Below are 25203 nucleotides of genomic sequence, written 5' to 3'. Positions count from 1 at the left end.
TGGGCTCCAGTTTTTTTTTGCTTTGTTCAGTCACATCGGGTTAGTTTTATCCTGACTCTTATCCAATTAATCCCTGTGTACCCAATCACACTCATTCCTGTGGTCATGGTGCCATGACTAGCTCGGAGTGATTCCTGCAAACAGCCTGGCCTATGGAATGATTTCCCGTATTCACCATCATCCCCCCTTCCCCCTCGACCTCAGAACCGCTACATCTGATGTGACTGTTCTCGCATTCCTGCTTTCTGCTCAAGCTGCCTTCAATGTTTCATCATCTTGCTGCTGTGAGAGTTTGTAAAGCACGATATACCTTTCTCATAATAGAAGCATAGAATCCGACAGTGCAGAAGGAGGCCATTCGGCCCATTGCATCTGCACTGACCATAATCCCCCCCCCCCCGCCTCCTCCCTTCCCCTTGGACCCAATCCCCATAACCACATGCATTTACCCTGGCTAGTCCCACTGACACTAAGGGGCAACTTAGCATAACCAATCCACCTAACCTGCACATCTTTGGACACTAAGGGACAATTTATCATGGCCAATCCACCTAACCTGCACATCTTTGGACTGTGGGAGGAAACTGGAGCACCCGGAAGATACCCACACAGACACAGGGAGAACATGCAGACTCCAACAGACAGTGACCCAAGCCGGGAATCGAACCCAGGTCCCTGGCGCTGTGAGGCAGCAGTGCTCACCACTGTGCCACCATGCCGCCCCTTCCACTTTGGTACCAATTTATATTGTTCCCAAGTTCGAGATTCCCTAACTCACGATACAGCAAAAGAGGAGTTCATCAAGTTGCGAGTTAATAATCTTACATCCCGAGCCAACACTTGTCTCTCAACCAAGGCGTAGAAACGGAATATCTGGTCGCCATCTCATTGCTGTTTTGTGTGAGTTTGATGTGGGCGAAATTCTGGCCTTGTGCCCAATATTATAACAGTCGCTACACTTCAAAGACTACGGCACGATCTCTCCGGCCGTCCACGTCATGCTGCCGCTCCAGCGAAGTCGAAGAATTTGGCACCAAGCCCCTCCCTTCATTGCAGCGGGATTGGAAAATCCTGCTGGCGTGGACGGTGAGAAAATTCCGTCCTGCACCTTTGGCTCTAAAACGCCGTGGGCCTTCCTGAGGCTTGTGGGTGGTTTTGTCTAAATTCAAGCCTTTTATTGGGCCATCCAGTGTGACTTCCCGAGGCGGGACCTCTCCTGCCACTGTCGAGCTGCTGTTGATTGACCCGTGCCACGTTGAGACTCCTTGCCTGTTTTACAGGGCCGAATATCCTTTTATATGACCAACTACGGCGAAGAGGGCACACACATTGGCAGTGCCGCCGCGCTGGAACCCAATGACTTGGTCTTCGGGCAGTACAGAGAAGCAGGTAAGTGAATTGCAGAGATTGTAATCTGGGTAACACAGTCCACTGACAGGAGCTGCCCCCTGACCCAGCCAGTCCCTACTTTCCATTCCGCAGGCAGGGATAACATTTAGGGACAAAAACAGAGAATGCTGGGAAATCTCAGCAGGTCTGACAGCATCTGTGAAGATGCTGATGGTGGGGGTCATCCAGTTTCGAAACGTTGGCTCTATTCTCTCTCCACAGATGCTGTCAGACCCGCTGACATTTTCCAGCATTTTTCATAGAATCCCATTCGGCCCTTCGAGTCTGCACCCACCCAGGCCCTATCCCCGTAACCCCACATATTTACCCTGCTAATCCCCCTGACACAGTAAGAAGTTTAACAACACCAGGTTAAAGTCCAACAGGTTTATTTGGTAGCAAAAGCCACACAAGCTTTTGGAGCTCTAAGCCCCTTCTTCAGGTGAGTGGGAATTCTGTTCACAAACAGAGCTTATAAAGACACAGACTCAATTTACATGAATAATGGTTGGAATGCGAATACTTACAACTAATCAAGTCTTTAAGAAACAAAACAATGTGAATGGAGAGAGCATCAAGACAGGCTAAAAAGATGTGTATTGTCTCCAGACAAGTCCCCCTGACACCAGGGTCAATTAGCATGGCCAACCCACCTAACCCGCACATCTTTGGACTGTTTTCTCTTTTTATTTCAAGTTCCAGCAGGGTGGCACAGTGGCAAGCACCGATGCCCCTCCGCGCCAAGAACCCAGGTTCAATTCCAACCTCGGGTCACTGCCTGTGCGGAGTTCTCTCCGTGTCTGCGTGGGTTTCCTCCGGGTGCTCCGGTTTTCTCCCACAGTCCAAAGATGTGCTGGTCAGGTTGATTGGACATGCTAAATTGCCCCTTGGTGTCAGAGCAGGGTAAATATTTGGGGTTACTGGGATAGGGCCCGGGTGGGATTGTTGTCCATGCGAACTTGATGGGCCGAATGGCTTCCTTCTGCACTGTAGGGATTCTATTCACAGTGTTTTGCCTTTGTAACGTTTTGGGAGTTTACCGAGCAGCTCAGCCGTTCCACAAATCACTGGTGAGGCCTCAACTGGAGTGTTGTGTTGCCTTCTAGACATCACATGGATGCCTTGTGGAGGGTGCAGAGGATGTTTACTAGATCGGTAAGAGGGATCTCCATTTACATGAGAAAGCCGCGGTTCCAGTTTCTTCAGGTAGCGACAACCAAGGAAAGATTTAATAGAGGCGTTCGAGATCACGGAGGGTTTTGATAGAATAAGTAAAGAGGAAAGATCCCCCAGCCCCCTCTCCCTCCGCCTCTAAGAGGCCCGATTAGCTGAGGACACGGATTTAAATTAATTGGCAAAATAGCCAGAGGAGAGATGGGAATAATTTTTTTTACACTGAGTTGTAATGATCTGGAATGTGCTGCCTGAAAGAGCGATAGAAGCAGCTTCGATACCAACTTTCAAAGGGCAATTGGAAAGATTTGCGGGACTATGAGGAAAATGGGGCTGACTGGATAGCTCTTTCAAAGGGCTAGCACAGGTATGTGAAGGGCCAACAATGTGGGGTGGCACAGTGGGTTAGCACTGCTGCCTCACAGCGCCAGGGACCCGGGTTCGATTCCCAGCTTGGGTCTGTGCAGAGTCTGCACGTTCTCCCCGTGTCTGCGTGGGTTTCCTCCGGGTTCCTCCCACAGTGCAAAGATGTGCGAATTAGGTGGATTGGCCGTGCTAAATTGCCCCCAGTGTCAGGGGGATTAGCAGGGTAAATATGTGGGGTTACGGGGATAGGGCCTGGGTGGGATTGTGGTTGGGGCAGACTCGATGGACTAAATGGCCTCCTTCTGAACTGTAGGAATTCTATACTTGTGACATTAATAAATAAAACTTTTTGAACTTGAGCAACTGGCCTCCTGTGCAATAGGACTGTGCTTAGCTTCCCCAGTCAGAAGTTCGGTGCACAGTGCTGATCAGAAGGAGGCTTCCCAAGCCATCCTCTCTGGAGTGCTACAACATAAGAATGATCCAACAGTGCTGATGTCTCTACTGGCTCTGTGGGTGGCACGGGTAGAGAGTGGTCGCCCATTGGCTCTGGGTGGCAGGGGTAGCCCATCCATTGGCTTTGTGGGTGGCACGGGTTATATAATCCTTCCCCCATTGCTTCCTTGATGGTACACCGTCATCCCTCACCTCCTCTTCCAGCAATGGAAAATGATGCTTGTTAATTCCTATCCATCTCTATTCTGTATGTGTGTAAACCATGCATTGTTCACTTTTAGGGATTGTCAGCTTTATTTTACAGACACCAGTATTGGCTATGAATTAGAATTTTAGACTTCTCTGTGAAACGTAGGAATTAGGAGCAGAATTCGGCAAATTCAGTCCTTCGAGCTGCTCCGCCATTCAATCAGATCATGGCTGATCTCTCCCTGGTTTCAAATCCACCTCCCCACCTGTTCCCCATATCCCTTTATCCTGTGTTTTTATTAGAAATAGATCTATCTCTTTCTTGGTACCATTCAACGATTTAGCCTCCACCTCGCTGTGAGGCAGCCCAAACTGTTAATCTCTCCTCATACGTCAACCATTTCATCCCCAGAATCAATCTAGTGAACCTCCTCTGAAGCGCCAGGACACTTCAGTGCAGCACTGAGAGGGTGCTGTTTTAGGCCTTTGGATGAGACGTTTAACCCATAAGACATAGGAGCAGAATTAGGCCACTTGGTCTGCCCTGCCATTCAATCATGGCTGATTTTTTTTCTCATCCCCATTCTCCTGCCTTTTCCCCATAACCCCTGATCCCCTTATTAATCAAGAACCTATCTATCTCTGTCTTAAAGACACTCAATGACCTGGCCTCCACAAAGGCAAAGAGTCGGCACGGTAGCGCAGTGGTTAGCACTGCTGCTTCACAGCTCCAGGGTCCCGGGTTCGATTCCCGGCTCGGGTCACTGTCTGTGTGGAGTTTGCACATTCTCCTCATGTCTGCGTGGGTTTCCTCCGGGTGCTCCGGTTTCCTCCCACAGTCCAAAGATGTGGGGGTTAGGTTGATTGGCCAGGTTAAAAATTGCCCCTTAGAATCCTAAAATGTGTAGGTTAGAGGGAATAGTGGGTAAAATATGTGGGGGTAGGGCCTGGGTGGGATTGTGGTCGGTGCAGACTCGATGGGGCCGAATGGCCTCCTTCTGCACTGTAGGGTTTCTATGATTTCTATGAGTTCCACAGATTCACCACTCTCTGGCTGAAGAAATTCCTCCTCATCTCTGTTTTAAAGGATCGTCCCTTTAGCCTGAGGTTGTGCCCTCTGGTTCTAGTTTTTCCTACTGGTGGAAATATCCTCTCCACGTCCACTCTATCCAAGCCTCGCAGTATCCTGTAAGTTTCAATAAGATCCCCCCCTCATCCTTCTAAACTCCCAACGAGTACAGACCCGGAGTCCTCAACCGTTCCTCATACAACAAGCAATGGCCTTCAACGGTTCAGGTGAGATTTCACGGTACGGTTTGAGGAAGAGGTGTGAGCTCTCCCTGCACCCTGGCCGAATTTCTAACCTTAGCTAAAAACCACCTAAAACAATAGATTGTCTCATGTGCTGTTTGCGAGATCTTGTAGTCTGTGCTTTGACCATCACCTGACAACATGGTTACCACCTCACAACAGTGGCTGCACTTCAAGGTTAGTCAATGAGGACGAGCAGCTCTCTCTGTGCACTCTGGAGAGATGATGGGCAGGATTCTCTGATCTCGTTCCTTCCCGCCCCGAGAATGGAGAATTTGGCGCTCAGCCGAAATTCCATTCACTGCAGCGGGACTGGAGAATCCCAGCCGCGGACGAGGTCGGAGGTTTCCAGCAGATGAGGCACTGCGTCACTGCCAAGTTACCTTTCTCTAACCCACTTGTACTTTGCCTCCTTCCCAGGTGTCTTAATGTACAGAGGCTTCCCCCTGGAGCTCTTCATGGCGCAGTGCTATGCCAGCGCCAGAGATGTGGGTAAGGGGCGTCAGATGCCAGTTCACTACGGCAGCAGGGATCTTCATTTTGTCACAATCTCATCTCCCTTGGCAACACAAATGCCCCAGGGTAAGAATTTGCATTCTAAGCATGTGTTACCGTCACTATCTCCTAACCTTTTGATATTCTTATCTCCCTCCCCTTCTCTCAGCACCCTCCGCCAACCCCTCGACTCCTGCCAATCCCCCCGCTCTCCCCTTGGGGCTACCACGCCTCCCTTCAGGGCTGCTCCCCACACGGATTAGTTTAAGATTTCCTCTTTGGTTTTCCCTGCACTTTGGTGAATCAGATGTTTTATTGGGTATTGCCCACTAGATGTCAGCAGAGTGCTTGAGTTACAAACTGGAAGTTGCAGAATAGCCTGTCGAAGAACTCTTAAACATTCACAAGAGCTGTCACTTGGCAAAGTGTCTTTTCCCCGCTGGAATTATGCTCTTCCCTCCTACTCGTTTTCCACCAGGTACCATGTCCCTCGTTCCCTCGCTCTCCATGAGAGTACAGTGCCCCTTTCCTTGGGTATTGAGTTCCTCCCCTGGAAAGGAATTACCCTCACCCAGCCCAGTATGTGTCTGTTGGTGAGTGTGGTGCACTGTCTTTGAAGACATTGCTTGTTCTGCGTTCTACAGTTGGACTTCCCTGCTCCGCGTCCCCTTAGCTGTTCCTTCTGCCTGCTCCTTCGGCTGTACCAAAGCTGCCCTAGCAAAGCTGAGGGTGGAGTGGGGGGCGGGTTGGGGGGGTGGGTCATAGAATCCCTACAGTGCAGAAGTCTGCACCAACCACAATCCCACCCAAGTCCTATCCCTATAACTCCTCTTATTTACCCCGATAGCCCCCCTGACACTAAGGGGCAATTTGGCATGGCCAATCAACCTAACCCGCACATCTTTGGACTGTGGGAGGAAACCGGAGCACCCGGAGGAAACCCACGCAGACACTGGGAGAACGTGCAGACTCCACACAGACAGCGACCCAAGACGGGAATCGAACCTGGGTCCCTGGAGCTGTGAGGCACACTGCCACCGGGGTCGGGGGAAGGGGTTCACAGTCGGATATCCCGTGGGGTAATTGGTCCTCCTGTTCTGTTGTTTTAGTTCCACCCCCCCCACCCTCCCATGTTATAACCCCTCCTGTTTGAATTCTCTCTCTCACCCTGCCTGCTTTCTACTTCTAGCTGTGGGGGCCGCATACGCCTACAAAGTGAGTCAGGAAGACCGTGCGGTCATCTGCTACTTCGGAGAAGGCGCTGCAAGCGAAGGGGACGCCCACGCTGGCTTCAACTTCTCGGCCACGCTGGAGTGTCCCATTATATTCTTCTGTAGGAACAATGGCTACGCAATCTCGACACCAACTCATGAACAGTACAGAGGAGACGGCATTGGTAAGTATAGAGAAACAATGGTCTCAATCGGGATTTATAGAATCCAAGAATAGTACAGCACATTCGGAGGCCATTTGGCCCATTGTGCTGGTGCTGGCTCTCTGAAAGATAATCCAATCACAGCCCCACACCTCCTCTTACTCCACATCCTTACTTTCTTTCCCTCTTTTCAGATATTTATTGGATTCCCTTCTGAAAGTTATTGAATCTGCTCCCATCCTCCAGGCAGCACATTCCATAACTCATTGGGTCAAAAGATTTGGTTCCACCTGATTTTTTAAAACATTATTTGTTCATGGGGTGTGGGCGTCGCTGGCTGTTGTTGCCCATCCCAGAGGGCATTTGAGAGTCAACCGCATTGCTGTGGATCTGGTGTCACGTGTAGGCCAGACTGGGTAAGGGTGGCAGGGTGGCACAGTGTGTTAGCACTGCTGCCTCACAGCGCCAGGGACCCGGGTTCGATTCCCAGCCTTGGGTCACCGTCTGTGCTGAGTCTGCACGTTCTCCCCGTGTCTGCGTGGGTTTCCTCCGGGTGCTCAGGTTTCCTCCCACAGTCCGAAAGACGTGCTGGTTAGGGTGCATTGGCGGTGCTAAATTCTCCCTCAGTGTAACCCGAACAGGCGCCGGAGTGTGGCGACTAGGGGATTTTCACAGTAACTTCATTGCAGTGTTAATGTAAGCCGACTTGTGACACGAATAAATAAACTTTAAATAAAAACAGATTTCCTTCCTTAAAGGGCATTAGTGAACCAGATGTGTTTGTTTTTAATGACAATTGACAATGGTTTCATGGTCATTAGACATTAAATTCCTGAATTTTATTGAATTCAAATTTCACCATCAGCCTTGGTGGGATTCGAACTCCGGTCCCCAGAGCATTGCCCTGGGTCTCTGGATTACTAGTCCAGCGACAATACCACTATGTCACCGCCTCCCCTGCTTCTGGTTCTTTTAAGTTGAGTTTTTTTATTTATTAGCCACAAGTAAGGCTTACATTAACACTGCAGTGAAGTTACTGTGATATTCCCCTAGTCGCCACACTCTGGCGCCAGTTCGGGTCAATGCACCTAACCAGCACGTCTTTCAGACTGTGGGAGGAAACTGTTACAATTGGCATAAGGGAAGTCAGGTGGTCTTTTGGCATTGTGTCCTTTGCATCAAGCCAGGAGCTCCAGGTACAAATCCCGCTCCGGGACCTGATGGCCAAGGAAGATGCGTCCGTAACGTGGCCAAACAGTTTGAGGGTCAACTTGTAAATCCTTCCAACACCCCTCAATGGCAGTCGGTTCGAGCGGGAGAGATTCCTGGTCAACCTTGTGATGGAAAGAAATTTGGAGCCTCTGCCATCAGGAGTCATAGCTTCGGCCTATAATGTACATATAAAACCAAATGTTCCCATGGTAACTTGGGACTCTGAGGGGGAGGGGGCGCAAATGGCTCAGTGGGCTGATGTACATCAGACTGGCACCAACAGCATGGAGTTTGCTTCCTCTTCTGGTTGGGGTGCATTCTGGGAGCTGCCTCCTTGGCCTATCCGCGGTGGAGATCATCAGGCGGTGGGTTGGAGCTGTCCTCAGGCAGAGAGAGAACTGATCATTAACCACAGGACAAAGATTTAAGGCAATGGGTAAAACGGGACAGCACGGTAGCACAGTGGTTAGCACTGCTGCCTCACAGCGCCAGGGAACCGGGTTCGATTCCAGCCTCGGTCACTGTCTGTGTGGAGTTTGCACATTCTCCCCGTGTTTGCTTGGGCTTCCTCTGGGTGCTCCAGTTTCCTCCCACACGCTAAAGATGCGCGGGTTAGGTGGATTGGCCGTGCTAAATTGCCCCTTAGGGGGATTAGCAGGGTAAATACATGGGGTCACGGGGATAGGCCCTGGGTGGGATTGTGGTCGGTGCAGACTCGATGGTCCGAATGGCCTCCTTCTGCACTGTAGGGATTCTATGATTCTCTGCTGTAAACCCACCTCCTTCAGTCTGTCCACCTAACTGAAGTCTGCGCCCATCCTCGGACCTTGGGATCCATCCCAAAGCTTGGTGCCCAGAATATTAGAAGTGAGGTACGGAGGCGATAGATCGGGTGGTATTAGGAATTGGCGGGCAGGATGCCTTGTTTACACCTGTTTGAGTGAAGTGTAATGTTGAGTGGGATCCATAAACACCCCACCCCCGTTACCCTGCCCGGTACTAACCTGGCCTATTCCTGCCAGGTGAGTAGATTAAAATTGAGGTTGCACCATTGGAACAGATCTACTGGGGGAACGCACGGAACCGTCTAACTCCTCTTTGTCCCATTAGCTGCCAGAGGCCCTGGTTATGGGATAATATCGATCAGAGTGGACGGGAATGATGTCTTCGCTGTCTATAACGCTACCAAAGAGGCGCGACGCAGAGCCGTGGCAGAAAACCAGCCGTTTCTCATCGAGGCTATGACCTATCGGTAAATATACAGGAGGCTGGCTCACACATAATGCCTCTTAATGATTTTAGTTCGTAAACTCTGTCAACACTATTCAACAGTCCCTGCTGGCCAATCGACCCTCTCCTCCAATTGACAGATAATTACATTCCTGTTTCTGTACAGTACCGATGGCAGTCATGATGTGGAGATGCCGGCGTTGGACTGGGGTGAACACAGTAAGAGTTTTAACAACACCAGGTTAAAGTCCAACAGGTTTATTTGGTAGCAAATACCATTAGCTTTCGGAGCGCTGCAGACATCCACTCCATCTGACGAAGGAGCAGCGCTCCGAAAGCTAATGGCATTTGCTACCAAATAAACCCGTTGGACTTTAACCTGGTGTTGTTAAAACTCTTTCTGTACAGTACGACAGGGAAAGGGTTCTTTGGTTCTTCTACATTCTTTCTGTTGTTGCGAGGGGTTCTGTCGTTCACTCGATCCTGAATTGATCCGTTTCACAAGATTTCTTGAAAATAATTTTATTTTTTGTGTCCCAATTTGTCTCGTTCCCCTAGTATACCAACCCTACTGTCTCCCCATTGCAGCATCTGCCGGTTACTAGAATGGGGTTGAGAAGATCTGACGGACAGAGTAGTGGGGGGGGGATGATGGGAAACTACAGGGTCAGAGAGAGGGGGCAAATGGCAGGGGTAACACATTGTTGCATCACAGCACCGGGGACCAAGGTTCGATTCCGGCCTTGGGTGATTCTGAGTGGGTTTCTCATTCTCCCTGTGTGGGTTCCTCCAGGTGCTCTGGTTTCCTCTCAGACTCCAAAGATGTGCAGGTTAGGTGGATTGGCCATGCTAAATTGCCCCTTATAAGAACATAAGAACTAGGAGCAGGAGAAGGCCATCTGGCCCCTCGAGCCTGCTCCGCCATTCAATAAGATCATGGCTGATCTTTTCGTGGATTCAGCTCCACTTACCCGCCCGCTCACCATAACCCTTAATTCCTTTACTGTTCAAACATTTATCTATCCAAATTATTGTCCAATCCAATTCTATTATTGTCCAAAGACGTGTAGGTTAGGTGGATTGGCCATGGTATGTGAGCAGGGTTATGGGAATAGGAATTGTCTGTGTGGGATGCTGTTTTAAATGTCGATGCAGGCTCAATGGGTCAAATGCCAGCCTCCTGCACTGTAGGAATTCTCTGGTTCTGACTGAGAGAAGGGACCAATGACAGGGTCAGAGAGATGGGGTAAAGTATGGGAGTCCATAACCTTCTGACTGAGAGGCGCAAGTTCACCACACTGAGCCAAGGCTTTTATAGTGGAGTGACTTTTTTTATTTGATTGACTATTGTCACACATGTATTGGGATACAGCGAAAAGTATTGTTTCTTGCGCGCTATACAGACAAAGCATACCATTCATAGAGAAGGAAAGGAGAGGGTGCAGAATGTAGTGTCACAGTCATGGCTCGGGTGTAGAGAAAGATCAACTTAATGCGAGATAGGTCCATTCAAAAGTCTGATGGCAGCAAACATCTGCCTCCAGGGTGGCACAGTGGTTGGCACTGCTGCCTCAGCGCCAGGGACGCGGGTTCGGTTCCCAGCTTGGGTCACTGTCTGTGTGGAGTCTGCACGTTTTCCTCATGTCTGCGTGGGTTTCCTCTGGGTACTCGGTTTCCTCCCACAGTCCGAAAGACGTGCTGGTTAAGTGGATTGGCCGTGCTAAATTCTCCCTCAGTGTACCCGAACAGGCACCGGAGTGTGGCGACTGAGGGATTTTCACAGTAACTTCATTGCAGTGTTACTGCAATGATGCTAATAAACAAACTTTTAAAGCAGGGAAGAAGCTGTTCTTGAGTCGGTTGGTACATGTCCTCAGACTTTTGTATTTTTTTTCCCAACGGAAGAAGGTGGAAGAGAGAATGTCCGGGGTGCGTGAGGTCCTTGTTATGCTGGCTGCTTTTGAAACGCTGTGGGAAGTGTAGACAGAGTCAATGAGTGGGAGGCTGGTTTGAGTGATGAACTGAATCTGACTGCAGGAAGAGACTGAGAACAGTAATGAGGAGGCAGGGAGTGTTCATCCAAAGCCAACCTTTAACAGCGGGTGAATAGATTGAAATAAATATGAAGGCAAATGTGTTGGTGTTTATCACGAGGGGAGTTGATTATATAAGTAGCAAGATGTTGCTACAGTTGTACAGGACCTTGGTAAGATCCCATCTGGGGTCCTGTGTACTCCTTCCTTACTCAAAAAAGGATATCATTGTATTAGAAACGGCTCAGAAGGTTCACTTGACTGATTCATGAGATGAACAGGTTGTCTTGAGAGGAAAGATTGTGTGGGTTGGGCCTGTGTCCATTGGAATTTAGAAGAATAAGAGGTGATCTTATTCAAACATATAAGATTCTGAGGAGACTTGAACAGGATGGGTGACCATGGGAAGTTTCCCCTTGTGGCCTAAGGGACAGAGTTTAAAAAATAGTGGCCTCCCATTTAAGACTGAGATGAGGATTTTTTATTTGAGTCGTTGGTGTGTGAAATTCTCTTCCCCGTGGAGGCTGAATATATTCAAGGCAGAGTTAGTCAGATTTAAGATCGACAAGGGTTAAAGGGAGAGAGGTGGGAAGAGGTATGAGGGGGGCAGCCAGAAAAATGGAGTTGAGGCTACTGTCAGATCAGCCATGGTCATATTGAATGATATGATTTGGAGATGTCTGGGTGGACAAGAAATCAAGGTAGGACTTTCACGATGAATGGTAGGACCTTGGGGAGTATCGTGGAACAGAGGGACCTTGGCGTTCGGGTGGACGGTTCCCTAAATGGGGCAGTGAAGAAGGCTTTTGGCATGCTGGCCTTCATCAGTCAGGGCATTGAGCATAGAAGTTGGGAAGTTAGGTTGGAGTTGAACAGGACATTGGTGAGGCTGCACCTGGAGTATTGTGTTCAGTTTTGGTCGCCTTGGTATAAGAAAGATGTTATTAAACTGAAGAGAGCGCAGAAGAGATTTACAAGGATGTTGCCAGGACTCAAGGGACTGAGTTATAGGGAGAGATTGGACAGGCAAAGACTTTTTTCTTTGGCGCGTAGTAGACTGAGGGGTGATCTTATAGAGGTGTATAAGATCATGAGAGGCATGGATAGGGTGAATGCACTCAATCTTTTTCCCAGGGTTGGGGAATCAAGAACTAGAGGGCACAGGTTTCAGTTAAGAGGGGAAAGAATTAATGGGAACCTGAGGAGTAACTTTTTTACACAGAGGGGGTGCGTGTGTGGAATGAGCTGCCGGGGGAAGTGGTTGAGGCAGGGACATTGACAACATTTAAAAGGCATTTGGACAGATACATGGATAGGAAAGGTTTAGAGGGATAGGGGCCAAATGCAGGCACATGGGGTTAGCTTAGATAGGCTTTTGGGTCGGCATGGATCCGTTTGGGCCGAAGGGCCTGTCTCCGTGCCGTAGATTCTATGAGAGGTCACATGACACCAGGTTATAGTCCAACAGGTTTATAGACAGAGTGACAATAGTCCGACATTCATTGTCACTCCACCTCTGTGCCAGCGCGGCTCTCCGCTTCACCTGACGAAGGGGCAGCACTCCGAAAGCTTCTGATTTCAAATAAATCTGCTGGGCTATAACCTGGTGTCGTGTGACACCTCGTACTGAATGTTGGAGCAGGGACTGAACGGCCTATTCCTGCTCCTAATTGTTGTGTCCTTTTGTTCTTGTGTGTTCTCCTCCGTCCCCTCCCCCTTTCCCCAATTGTGCCTCCTCATTCACCTTACAATAGGGGCTTGATTACAACTCTCAGGAATCTGCATTGAATCTTAACATAGTTTTGTCCCTGTGCTAATGCTGGTGGACTTTTTTTTTCCCCAGTACTTCCTGTTCCCCTAGCAAGGGAGTGGCTTTGATTTGATTTGATTTATTATTGTCACATGTATTGGCATACAGTGAAAAGTATTGTTTCTTGCGCGCTATTCAGGCAAAACGTACCGTTCATAGAGTACAAAGGGGAGAAGGAAAGGAGAGGGTGTAGAATATTGTGTTGCAGTTACAGGTTGGGTGAAAAGAAAGATGATATATGATAGGACCATTCCCTGTTGTCTGATGGCAGCAGGGAAGAAGCTGTTCTTGAGTTGGTTGGTACGTGTCCTCAGACTTTTCTATTGTTTTCACGACGGAAGAAGGTGGAAGAGAGAATGTCCGGGGTGCGTGGAGTCCTTGATTCTGTTGGCTGCTTTCCCGAGGCAGCAGGAAGTCTAGGCAGAGTCAGTGGATGGGATGGTTTGCGTGATGGACTGGGCTACGTTCACAACCCTTTGTAGTTTCTTGCGGTCTTGGTCAGAGCAGGAGCCCATACCAAGCTGTGACGCATCCGGAAAGAATGTTTTCTATGGCGCATCTATAAAAATTGGTGAGAGGCGTAGTGGACATGCTGAATTTCCTTCGCCTCCTGGGACAGTAGAGGTTTTGGTGGGCTTTCTTAACTATAATGTCGGCATGGGGGGACCAGGACAGGTTGTTGGTGATCTGGACATCTCGAAACTTGAAGCCCTCGACCATCTCCACTTCATCACCGTTGATGTAGTCGGCATGTTCTCCACTACGCTTCCTGAAGTCAATGACTAGCTCCTTCGTTTTGTTGACATGGAAGGAGTGACAAGATCTGGGTTAAGTTTTGTCATTTCTGACTATCTTGTCACTGGTATAAGATGGCAAGAATTGCACTAAACCTACCCTTGAGGGCAATTTTAATTGATGGTGCCACTTAGATTAGGGCCAGACAAAGTGTCCAAACCAAATGTGCTGAGGACGATGGTAGTTTAGCATTCTTGAAGCTTATTCATATTTATTCCTACAGCAGCTATCCACTTCAACATAGTCTGAGTCATTGCTACGCCAGGCTTACTAGTTCTGTTCTTGGATAAGGAGCGAGCTATAGTCATAGAGGTTTACAGCATGGAAACAGGCCCTTCGGCCCAACTTGTCCAAGCCGCCAATTCTTTACCACTAAGCTAATCCCAATTGCCCGCGTTTGGCCCATATCCCTCTATACCCATCTTACCCATGTAACTGTCGAAATGCTTTTTAAGAGACAAAGTTGTACCCGCCTGTACTGCTACTCGTCAGCAAGTGCTGAATCAAGCTACACACCGTTGGGGGAAAAAGAAGTATTGAACATTATTTTTGGATGAAGAAAGTTCCTTTGTGTTCATCACTTAACAATGTTGATGGATCACCGACCTTTAGAATGTTAATAATGCAGGTGGCTTGAGAAAGCTTCCCTCGAAAGTGCTTTGTTTCACTTTCTTACAGCCAGTTGTACAGAATCTGAGAATGTTCTGGAAATGCGAGGAAGGCAGTTCTCCATTCTGGAGTTTGTTATTTGAATTTGTTCTGGGACTTTGTTTATTGAATGGTCGAGGGGATGTATGCCTCCCTCTCTTCCTATTTCTCACCCTTTTAGCAGTTCATATGCAGCCTTGTGTTTCACCGAGCAGGAGTTCAATCTGCGATTGCGGATACTGAAGAAGCTTGGCATGAAGGAGCCAAGTATTCAGCGTAGATCCCAGGAGATGCTTTTGTTATGTCCCACTGTTGCAGATTTTGGTAGCCTTCACCTGCAGTCTCTCCCCACTCCACTACCCTACCAAAAAACTGATGCAACCTCCAATGTATGAAGCTCTGTTACCCATGCCCTGCCCTACACTAAGGGAAAGATTTTCCGGGTACGCTTGCCTCAAGACCGGAAAATCCTGCCCGAGATCAACAGACTTTTGCATGGTCCTGTCCCGCCCGCTACGATTCCTGTGGCGTGCGGGATGGCAAAATTATGTCCTAAGTCTGTGTCTCTTTTCATTCATGGAATCCCTTCGGTGCAGAAGGAGGCCATTCAGCCCATCAAAAGTACAAGTTATTCATAGAATCCCTTCAGTGCAGAAAGAGGCCATTCGACCCAATCGAGTCTGCACCGACCACAATCCTACCCAGGCCCTATTCCCATTTCTCCATCATCCCTGTCCTCCCTGAATTACTGATTCTTGAACCCAAGGTTTTTACATTTCAAATCCCTGTCCTCAGCTATGAATCTTTCCATGCTCTTGCTCCAGACTGTCCAAAACCACTTCCTAAAAAGCCGTATTCAAATACAATTCTTCAACAAAGAACTGCTTCTAATCAATGGCCTTCCTTCCATCTCAAGGTCCGAACTGGGGATGTCCACTGATAACTTCACAATGTTCACCACTCCTCAGATACTGAAGCAGTCCATGTCAAAGTGCAGCAAGCTCTGGACAATATCCAGCCTTGGGCTGACAAGTGGCAAGTTAACACTCATGCCACACAAGTGCTGGGCAATGACCATCTCCAACAAGAGAGAATCTAATGACCCCCCCCCCCCACAATGACATTCAATGGTATTGCCATCGCTGAATCCCCCATGATCAAATCCTGGGGGTTACCATTGACCAGAAACTCAACTGGACCCAGCCATGTAAGTACTGTGGCTACAACTGCAGGTTAGAGGCTAGGAATCCTGTGGAGAGTAATTCAGCTGACTCCCCAGAGCCCGTCCACAAGGCACAAGTCAGGAGTGTGATGGAATACCCTCCACTTGCCTGGATGGGTGGAGCTCCAACAACACTCAAGAAGCTCGACACCATCCAGGACAAAGCAGCCCCGCTTGATTGGCACCCCATCCGCAAACATTCACTCTCTTCCCCACCAACGCACAGTGGCAGCAGTGTGTACTGTCCATAAGATGCACTGCAGCAACTCACCAAGACTCCTTAGGCAGCATCTTCCAAACCCACAGGCTCTACCATCTAGAAGGACAAGGACGGCAGACATAAGGGAACACCGCCACCTGCAAGTTCCCCTCCAAGTCGCTCACCATTCTGACTTAGAAATATGTCAGCTGTTCCTTCAGTGTCGCTGGGTCAAAATCCCTCCCTAACAGCACTGTGGGCATACCTACAGCACATGACTGCAGCAGTTCAAGAAGGCGGCTCACCACCACTTTCTCGAGGGCAACAAGACATGGGCAAAAAATGTTGACCTTGAATTAAAAAACAATCTGTACCGCCCCGACTGACTCAGTTTCTGTAGGGCGGCACAGTGGTTAGCACTGCTGCCTCACAGCGCCAGGGACCCTGGGTTCGAATCCCGGCTTGGGTCACTGTCTGTGCGGAGTCTGCACGTTCTCCCCGTGTCTGCGTGGGTTTCCTCCGGGTGCTCCGGTTTCCTCCTCCAATCTGAAAGACGTGCTGGTTAGGGTGCATTGGCCGTGCTAAATTCTCCCTCCGTGTACTCGAACAGGAGTGTGGGGACAGAGGATTTTCTCAGTAACTTCATTGAAGTGTTAATGTAAACCTACTTGTGACACAAATAAATAAACTTTTAAAATTTTCTACTTCGTCCCACACACGCAGTAAGCTCCTGCTTTAAGTCATTTTGCTTCATGTATTGCGTTGGGCCGTGTGATCCGAGTGGCAACGTCCTGGAGCGGCCTTTGCTGCATCCTAGCCCTCCCTCTCATTGTCGTCCCTCAGGTTCGAGGTCTGTGCCACTCCCTGACCCACTCGCCGCCGCCTCTCCAGCTTGCGGATTGCTCTTTGCAAGTTGAAGCTGCTCTTCCTGCTTCTCGTCTCCGCAGTGAGGGAGAAGGAAGTGGGGAGAGGGAGAAAGGCTCATCAGCATCTGAAGAGGATCAGGGAGAGACAGGAAGGCCTCGGGCAGAGGGCTGGTGAGAGGACAGCGGGATGTGAGAGAGGAGGGTTCAGTCAGCAGGCGAGGCAGGACAGGCGGTAACTATAAAATTAGCCGATTTCACTTACATTTTTGCATTTATTTTAAAAGCTATTTAATTTACCAATTTAGGAATATAGCAATATAAAGTATTTTAACTTGCAGCGTTACTTGTTTTAATGTTCCTTTCTGATGAGATCGGTCCTACAGAACCTAATTACAGCTTTTACAATTGTTTAATGGGAAATTCTGATTTCATGGAATTATAGAATCTCTACAATGAAGAAGGAGGCCATTCGGCCCATCGTGCCAGCACTGACAACAATCCCATCCAGGCCCTATCCCCGTAACCCCACGTATTTACCCCACTTATCCCCCAACATTTTGGCCAATCCAGCTAACCGACACACCTTTGGCCACTGAGAGGCAATTTAGCATGGCCAATCCACCTAACCTGCACACCTTTTGAAGCGCGGGAGGAATCCCGGACCTCCCGGAGAAAACCCACTTGGACACGGGGTGATGAACTGCCTGGAGTTTGCACAGTCACCCAAGGCCGGAATTGAACCTGGATCCCAGGCACCGTGAGGCAGCAGTGCTAACCGCTGTGCCACCATTTCACTTTTCAAGTTGTACTTTTTAGGAACAAAACTCTGCTAAATTGCCCCCAAGTGTCCCAAGATGTGTGGATTAGGGGGATTCGCGGAATAATTACGTGGGGTTGCATGAAAGGGCCTGGGTGGGATCCTCTGTCAGAGAGTCGGTGCAGATTCGATGGGCTGAATGGCCTCCTTCTGCGCTGTAACGATTCTGATTTTAAGTGAGGGCATACTGTATTTGCGAGGCACCTTGGAACCATTGTTTGTATTTAAACACACGCAATTTTCCATTATGTTTCCATGACTGTTTTGTAAATCAGCTCACCTTAACCTGCGGAACAGAGCCAACATCTACGAGCTTTACACAAACACAGCAGTTCGTCCTCGGACTCTGCGTCATTGTAGAATGGAGGTTATCCCACTAAACTAATAATCCAGACACTTAAACTGGCGATCTGAAGCCAAGAATCCCACCAGGGCAGCTGGAAATTGAATAAATTCAGAATTAAAAGCTAACATCACAAATAGTGACCATGAAATTATCAGACTGGTTCACTTTCGGGAAGGAAATCTGCCATCCTTGCCTGGTCTGGCCTTCGGGCCTTCATGTGTCTTCAGGCCCATACCAAATGACTGGTTCTTACTTGCCCTCTGCAGTGAAGAATCCTGTTCTGCGAGCCGCGCCCGCCCCGCGGGCTTGCCGATAAAATTCCGCCCTCGGTTTTTCCATTCGGAAAGCCCCTGGAGTCAGATGCCTTATCCTATTGTGATCCGATCCTTGTTGATGTACTCACCAGCAAGTTTTATTCCTTTTTGAGCAATTTGCTGATAACACGGCCAGGCCTGTATACCTTATCTTGAATTCCTTCTTAAATGAGGCATGTGATCTTATCATCGTGATGTGGAGATGCTGGCATTGGACTGGGGTAAACACAGTAAGAAGTTTAACAACACCAGGTTAAAGTCCAACAGGTTTATTTGGTAGCAAAATCCACACAAACTTTCGGAGTCTTAAGCCCCTTCTTCAGGTGAGTGGGAATTCTGTTCACAAACAGGGCATATAAAGACACAAACTCAATTTACAGAATAATGGTTGGAATGCGAATACTTACAGCTAATCTAGTCTTTAAGGTACAAATATTGTGAGTGGAGAAAGCATCAAAACAGGCGAAAGAGATGTGTACTGTCTCCAGACAGGACAGCCAGTGAGACTCTGCAGGTCCAGGCAAGCTGTGGGGATTACAGATAGTGTGACATGAACCCAATATCCCGGTTGAGGCCGTCCTCATGTGTGCGGAACTTGGCTATCAGTTTCTGCTCAGCGACTCTGCGCCATCCACCAGGTGCACGGTACATACTCTTGCAACTCGGCCAACGTTGTCTACCTGATACGCTGCAGGAAAGGATGTCCCGAGGCATGGTACATTGGGGAAACCATGCAGACGCTACGACAACGGATGAATGAACACCGCTCGACAATCACCAGGCAAGACTGTTCTCTTCCTGTTGGGGAGCACTTCAGCGGTCACGGGCATTCGGCCTCTGATATTTGGGTAAGCGTTCTCCAAGGCGGCCTTCACGACACACGACAGCGCAGAGTCGCTGAGCAGAAACTGATAGCCAAGTTCCGCACACACAAGGACGGCCTCAACCGGGATATTGGGTTCATGTCACACTATTTGTAACCCCCACAGTTTGCCTGGACCTGCAGAGTCTCACTGGCTGTCCTGTCTGGAGACAATGCACATCTCTTTAGCCTGTCTTGACGCTCTCTCCACTCACATTGTTTGTACCTTAAAGACTTGATTAGCTGTAAGTATTCGCATTCCAACCATTATTCTCTAAATTGAGTTTGTGTCTCTATATGCCCTGTTTGTGAACAGAATTCCCACTCCTGAAGAAGGGGCTTGGGGCTCCAAAAGCTTGTGTGGCTTTTGCTACCAAATAAACCTGTCGGACTTAAACCTGGTGTTGTTAAACTTCTTACCGATCTTATCATCATACAGCACAGAGAGATCCTTGTGCTGAATCCTTGGAAGAACTATCCGATTAAATTCACTGCCCTGACCCTCCCCCCACCTGCAACGTTTTCTTTTTAATCCCCCCCCTTTTCAAATCCCTCCAAGGCCTCATCCCTTCCTATCTCCTGTGACCTCCGACAGTGTTCTGTGATAAAAGCGCTCCTCCAATTCTGGCCTCTTGCACGTCCTTGATTTTAATCGCTCGTGCTTTTTCAGTTGCTTAGGCTCGTAAGTCGGAAATTCTCTCCTCAAACCCCTCCCCATTTCCACTTTTCATCCCTCCCTTTAAGATGCTCCTTAAAGTCCACTTGTTCGACAACTTTTGGTCATCTGCTCATTTGTCTCGGTGTTAAATTCTGCCTCATAACTCCCTGGTAAAGTTTTTGATTCGAGTATGTTCGGGGTGCTTGGGGGTCCTTAATTATGCCGGCTGCTTTTCCGAGGCAGCGGGAAGTGTAGCCGGAGTCGATGGACGGGAGGCTGGTTTGTGTGATGGGCTGGGCTTCGTTCACAACCCTTTGTAGTTTCTTGCGGTCTTGGGCAGAGCAGGAGCCCATCCCAGGCTGTGATACTTCTGAAAAGAATGCTTTCCACGGTGCATCTGTAAAAACTGGTGAGAGCCGTAGCGGACATACCGAATTTCCTTAGCCTCTGGAGAAAGTAGAGGCATTGATGGGCCGCCTGAACTATAGCATCAGCGTGGAGGGACCAGGACAGGTTGTTGGTGATCTGGACACCTCGAAGCTCTCGGCCATTTCCCCTTCATCGCCGTTGATGTAGACGGGAATAGAAGTTTTATACAGTATATCTAATCCTCTTTATTATTTGAAAGTGTTTATTTTGTTCCAGCACCAGAACTGTAGGAAAATAATAAGGAAAAATAATAAGGACTTTGGGGAAAATGAAAGAGGACCAGAAATCAAATGGGGTTGTTCTGATCATTGTATTCCCTGCCCTGCCTAGCAGTTTAAACGATTCTGGGTTGCCCAATAAGTTTTCAGTTCATTCTTGCGTTGTGGTTTCCTACGACACTTGGCCAGAGAGGTGTTACTTTATCTGAGCCGTCATTGGTTTCTGTGCCTTGGAAGCAGAGTGCAGTTGGATTATCTACTACTTTAACTTGTACTGTTAAAGTAGTAGATAATCCAACTGCACTCTGCTTATAGCTCACTTCGCAGGAACCCGACCTCTGAGAGTGGAAAGAAATGATGTGGAGATGCCGGCGTTGGACTGGGGTGAACACGGTAAGAAGTCTCACAACACCAGGTTAAAGTCCAACAGGTTTTACCAGCTCCTACCAATGACGAAGGAGCGGTGCTCCGAAAGCTTATGGTATTTGCTACCAAATAAACCTGTTGGACTTTAACCTGGTGTTGTGAGACTTCTTACAGTGGAAAGAAAGCCATTATCTGAGCTCGACAAGAAAAAAGATGCTACGTCATTATTACGGACATACGAATTCAGAGAAGGAGTAGGCCACTCGGCCCCTCTATCCTGTTCCGCCATTCAATAAGACCATGGCTGATCTGATGAGTAAGCCACCAAGAACAGTACAGCACAGGAACAGGCCTGTCGGCCCTCCAAGCCTGCACTGATTACATTGTCCTATCTAGATCAACCGCCTGCATCCCTCTATTCCCCGTCTGTTCATGCGCCCATCCAGATAAGTCTTAACCGTCACTATCGTATCTGCCTCAACCACCATCACTTGGCGGCGCATTCCAGGCCTTCACCATCCTCTGTGTAAAAAACTTGCCCCGCACATCTCCACTGAATCTTCTCCCCCCTTATCTTGAACTTGTGCCCCCTTGTAATTGTCATTTCTGCCCTGGGAAAAGCTTCCAACTGTTCACCCTATCTATGCCCCTCGTAATTTTATAAACTTCCATCAGGTCGCCCCTCAGCCTCCATCTTTCCAGGAGAACAGTTTATTCAACCTCTCCTCATAGCTAATACCCTCCATACCGGGCAACATCCTGGTAAACCTTTTTTTTTTGTAGGCTCTCCAAAGCCTCCACATCCTTCTCGTAGTGCGGTGACCAGAATTGGACACAGTATTCCAAATGTGGCCTAACTAACGTTTTGTATAACTGTAACATAATTTGCCAACTTTTATCCTCGAAGCCCCTTCCGATGAAGGCAAGCGTGCCGTATGTTTTCTCCACCGCCTTTTCCACCTGTGCTGCCACTTTTAAGGATCTGCACGCCCAGATCTCTGTTGTGAGGGGTGTTGACAGTGAGGGGCCGAGTGGCCTACTCCTCTGAATTCGTATGTCCGTAATAATGATGTAGCATCTTTTTTCTTGTCGAGCTCAGATAATGGCTTTCTTTCCACTCTCGGAGGTCGGGTTCCTACGAAGTGAGCTATAAGCAGAGTGCAGTTGGATTATCTACTACTTTAACTTGCAAATGAGCACTGTTCAGGTTCCTGAATTTGCAGTCCGTGATCAGAGCTAAGGCACACCAATGACGGCTCAGATAAAGTAACACCTCTTTGGCCAAGTGTCGTAGGAAACCACAACGCAAGAATGAACTGAAATCCATGCTCCTGATGGCTCTGCTATTTATTTTATACCCCATATATCCTGCCAAACCCCCAATAACCACTCACCCCCTCGTTAATCAAGAATCTATCCAGCTCTGCTTCCTCTGCCTTTTGAGGAAGAGAGTTCCCAGGGATTCATGACCCGCTAAGAGAACAAAATTCTCCTCAGTTCTGTCTTCAATGAGCAACCATTTATTTTTAAACAGTGTCCCTAGTTCTAGATTCTCAGATAAGAGGATTCATCAACTCCACATCCAACCTGTCAACACCCCTCACGATCTTAAAGGTTTCAATCAAATTGTCTCTTGTAAACTCTAGTGGATACAAATCTGACCCCTCCCACCTTTCTGAGACAACCTGCTCATTCCTGGTGTTGGTCTGGTAAAGTCTGGCTGAGCTGCTTCTAACGCATTTGCATCTTTCCTTTAATAAGGAGACTAATACTGGAAATAATACTCCAGATGTGGTCTCACCAATACCCTGTTCTGAAGCATAATTGATTCTCCTCTGCCATAAATGATAACCATTGAATCCCATTGAACCTCTACAGTGTGGAAGAAGGCCATCGAGTCTGCACCAACTCTCCAAAAGAGCACCTTGCCCAAACCCCGAGCTTTTTTGTTTTAACCATGGTTAATCCACCTAAACTGCTCATCTTTGGACTGTGGGAGGAAACCAGAGCACCCGGAGGAAACCCATGTAGACACGGGAAGAACATGCAAACCATAGAATCCCTACCCAAGGCCAGAATCGAATCCAGGTCCCTGGCGCTATGAGGCAGCAGTGCCGCCCTAACGTTCTATTAGTTTTCCTATTTACTTGCTGTACGTGTAATACTAACCTTTCGTAGTTCATTGTCACTGTTGCTACCTTTAACAAAACCCAAATAATTGTCCAACATCGTTCTGTGACATTGCCAGCCTCTCGGGTAGCTGTGGTCGGGTCTGAGCTTGTTGGCAAACCTGCTTGTACCAGCTTACTATAGACTCATAGAGATTTACAGCAAGGAAACGGATCCTTTGGCTCAACTTGTCCATGTCGCCCTTTTTTTTAAAACTCCTAAACTTAGTCCCAATTGCCCGCATTTGGCCCATATCCCTCTATACCCATCTTACCCATGTAACTGTCTAAACGCTTTTTAAAAGACAAAATTGTACCTGCCTCTACTACTACCTCTGGCAGCTTGTTCTAGACACTCACCACCCTCTGTGTGGAAAATGTTGCCCCTCTGGACACTTGTATCTCTCACCTTAAACCTATGCCCTCTAGTTTTAGACTCCCCTACCTTTGGGAAAAGATGTTGACTATCTAGCTGATCTATGCCCCTCATTATTTTATAGACCTCGATAAGATCACCCCTCAGCCTCCTACGCTCCAGAGAAAAAAGTCCCAGTCTATCCAGCCTCTCCTTATAACTCAAACCATCAAGTCCCGGTAGCATCCTAGTAAATCTTTTCTGCACTCTTTCTATTTTAATAATATCCTTTCTATAATAGGGTGACCAGAACCGTACACAGTATTCCAAGTGTGGCCTTACCAATGTCTTGTACAACTTCAACAAGACATCCCAACTCCTGTATTCAATGTTCTGACCAATGGAACCAACCAGAAAAATTGATGTCAGAATTTACATTGAGGAAATTAAGCCCCCCAGAAACCTGGTGGCATGTCCTTGTGGAAGCTTTGGAGAACATGGAGCAATCCCCGGGATTGAAGTGACAAGGAAAGTCTGGAGAAACTAGAGCTGTCGTCCTTGGAGCAAGAAGAAGGTGTTTAAATCCTGGCCAATTTAGTTTGAGTAAAGAAAGCTGCCCGTGGCTGGAAGGTCAATGATGAGGGGGAACAGATTTGAGGTGATTGGCAAATGACCCAGAGGCAACGTGAAGAAGGACTTTTTTTAAAAAAAAACTCTAGTGGGTTAGGGTTTGGAATACATTGCCTGAAATTGTGGTGGGTACAGACTTGAGGGGGGCTTTCGAAAGGGAATTGGATAAAAACCTGAAAGAAACAGAACGGAAGAGGTATGGCTGAAGAGTGGTGGAATGGGACAAACTGGATAGCTCTTAGAAAGGACTGGCACACGCAATCCACTGAGTGGCTCTTTCTCTGCTGTATTATGATTCCCATCCTCTTCCTCCCCCCCCCCCCCCTTGTCATTTTTCTTTGAACATTTCTCTTTACCACATATAAAAATATTGAAAATTGCCCAAAAAAAGGCTGTTTAGCTGAATTGGAGCATCATCCCATTGGGCAATGAGTCTTTGTGCTTTCCAATTAGTGTAGGAAGGCCATACATCACAAGGATGGATGTGTTGGCCAACTAATGGCTGGAGAGTGGGGGGCAAGTCATAGAAACATATAATCCTACAGTGCAGAAGGAGGCCATTGAGCCCACCGAGTCTGCACCATTCACAATCCCACCCAGGCCCTATCCCCATAACCCCATGCATTTACCCTAGCTAGTCCCCCTGGCACTAAGGGACAATTTGGCATAGCCAATCCCCCTAACCCGCGCATCTTTGGACTGTGGGAGGAAACCAGTGCACCTGGAGGAAACCCACTCGGGCATGGGGAGAACGTGCAAACTCCACACAGACAGTCACCCAAGCCAGGAATCAAACCCGAGTCCCTGGGCACTGTGCGGCAGCGGTGCTAACCACTGTGCCACCGTACCACCCCACCATGTAATGGAACCTTCAGGAATACATTTAATCCCAGTTGGCAATACTGCCTCCAGCATAACGACACCGCCCCCCCCCCCTCCCCCCGTGATATCTGCTGCCCTCCCATTCGAGCTTTTTTAAAAACTGTCTCACCTTGTCCTCAAGGACCTGAGCCCTAATTTCTGGAATCCTCCTTCCTAAACCTGTCTGCCCCTTCACCTTTAAATTCCACCTCAAAATCTGTCTCTTTGAAAAAGTCACCTCCTTTGCCTCAGGGGTCAGCGGATATGAGGTGTCTTGGGATGTTATGTCTGACAGACTGAAAGGAGAGATCTCAATCCCTTGGCCTGGACTAGCCCTAAGCAAAGAGAGGATCCAGTCAGTGGACTAACATGATGCTGCACGTTTAAAGCAAAATACTGTAGCTACTGAA

General features: G+C 48.3%; 1 protein-coding gene across 2 annotated transcripts in view; it reads left to right on the top strand.

Annotated features, from left to right (window-relative positions):
* Positions 1-25203, top strand: part of bckdha (branched chain keto acid dehydrogenase E1 subunit alpha) — a 65701-nt gene that overhangs the window by 20293 nt on the left and 20205 nt on the right. For both annotated transcript variants that reach the window (XM_078241682.1, XM_078241683.1), the window contains exons 4-7: positions 1281-1389; positions 5305-5466; positions 6569-6775; positions 9077-9218. In XM_078241682.1, coding sequence (XP_078097808.1) covers positions 1281-1389; positions 5305-5466; positions 6569-6775; positions 9077-9218 — 620 coding nt within the window. The remainder of the gene's footprint in view (positions 1-1280; positions 1390-5304; positions 5467-6568; positions 6776-9076; positions 9219-25203) is intronic.

This window comes from Mustelus asterias, chromosome 24, assembly GCF_964213995.1.
Source record: "Mustelus asterias chromosome 24, sMusAst1.hap1.1, whole genome shotgun sequence".
NCBI classification, from domain to species: Eukaryota; Metazoa; Chordata; class Chondrichthyes; order Carcharhiniformes; family Triakidae; genus Mustelus; species Mustelus asterias.
This window is presented reverse-complemented; position numbering and strand designations above follow the sequence as displayed.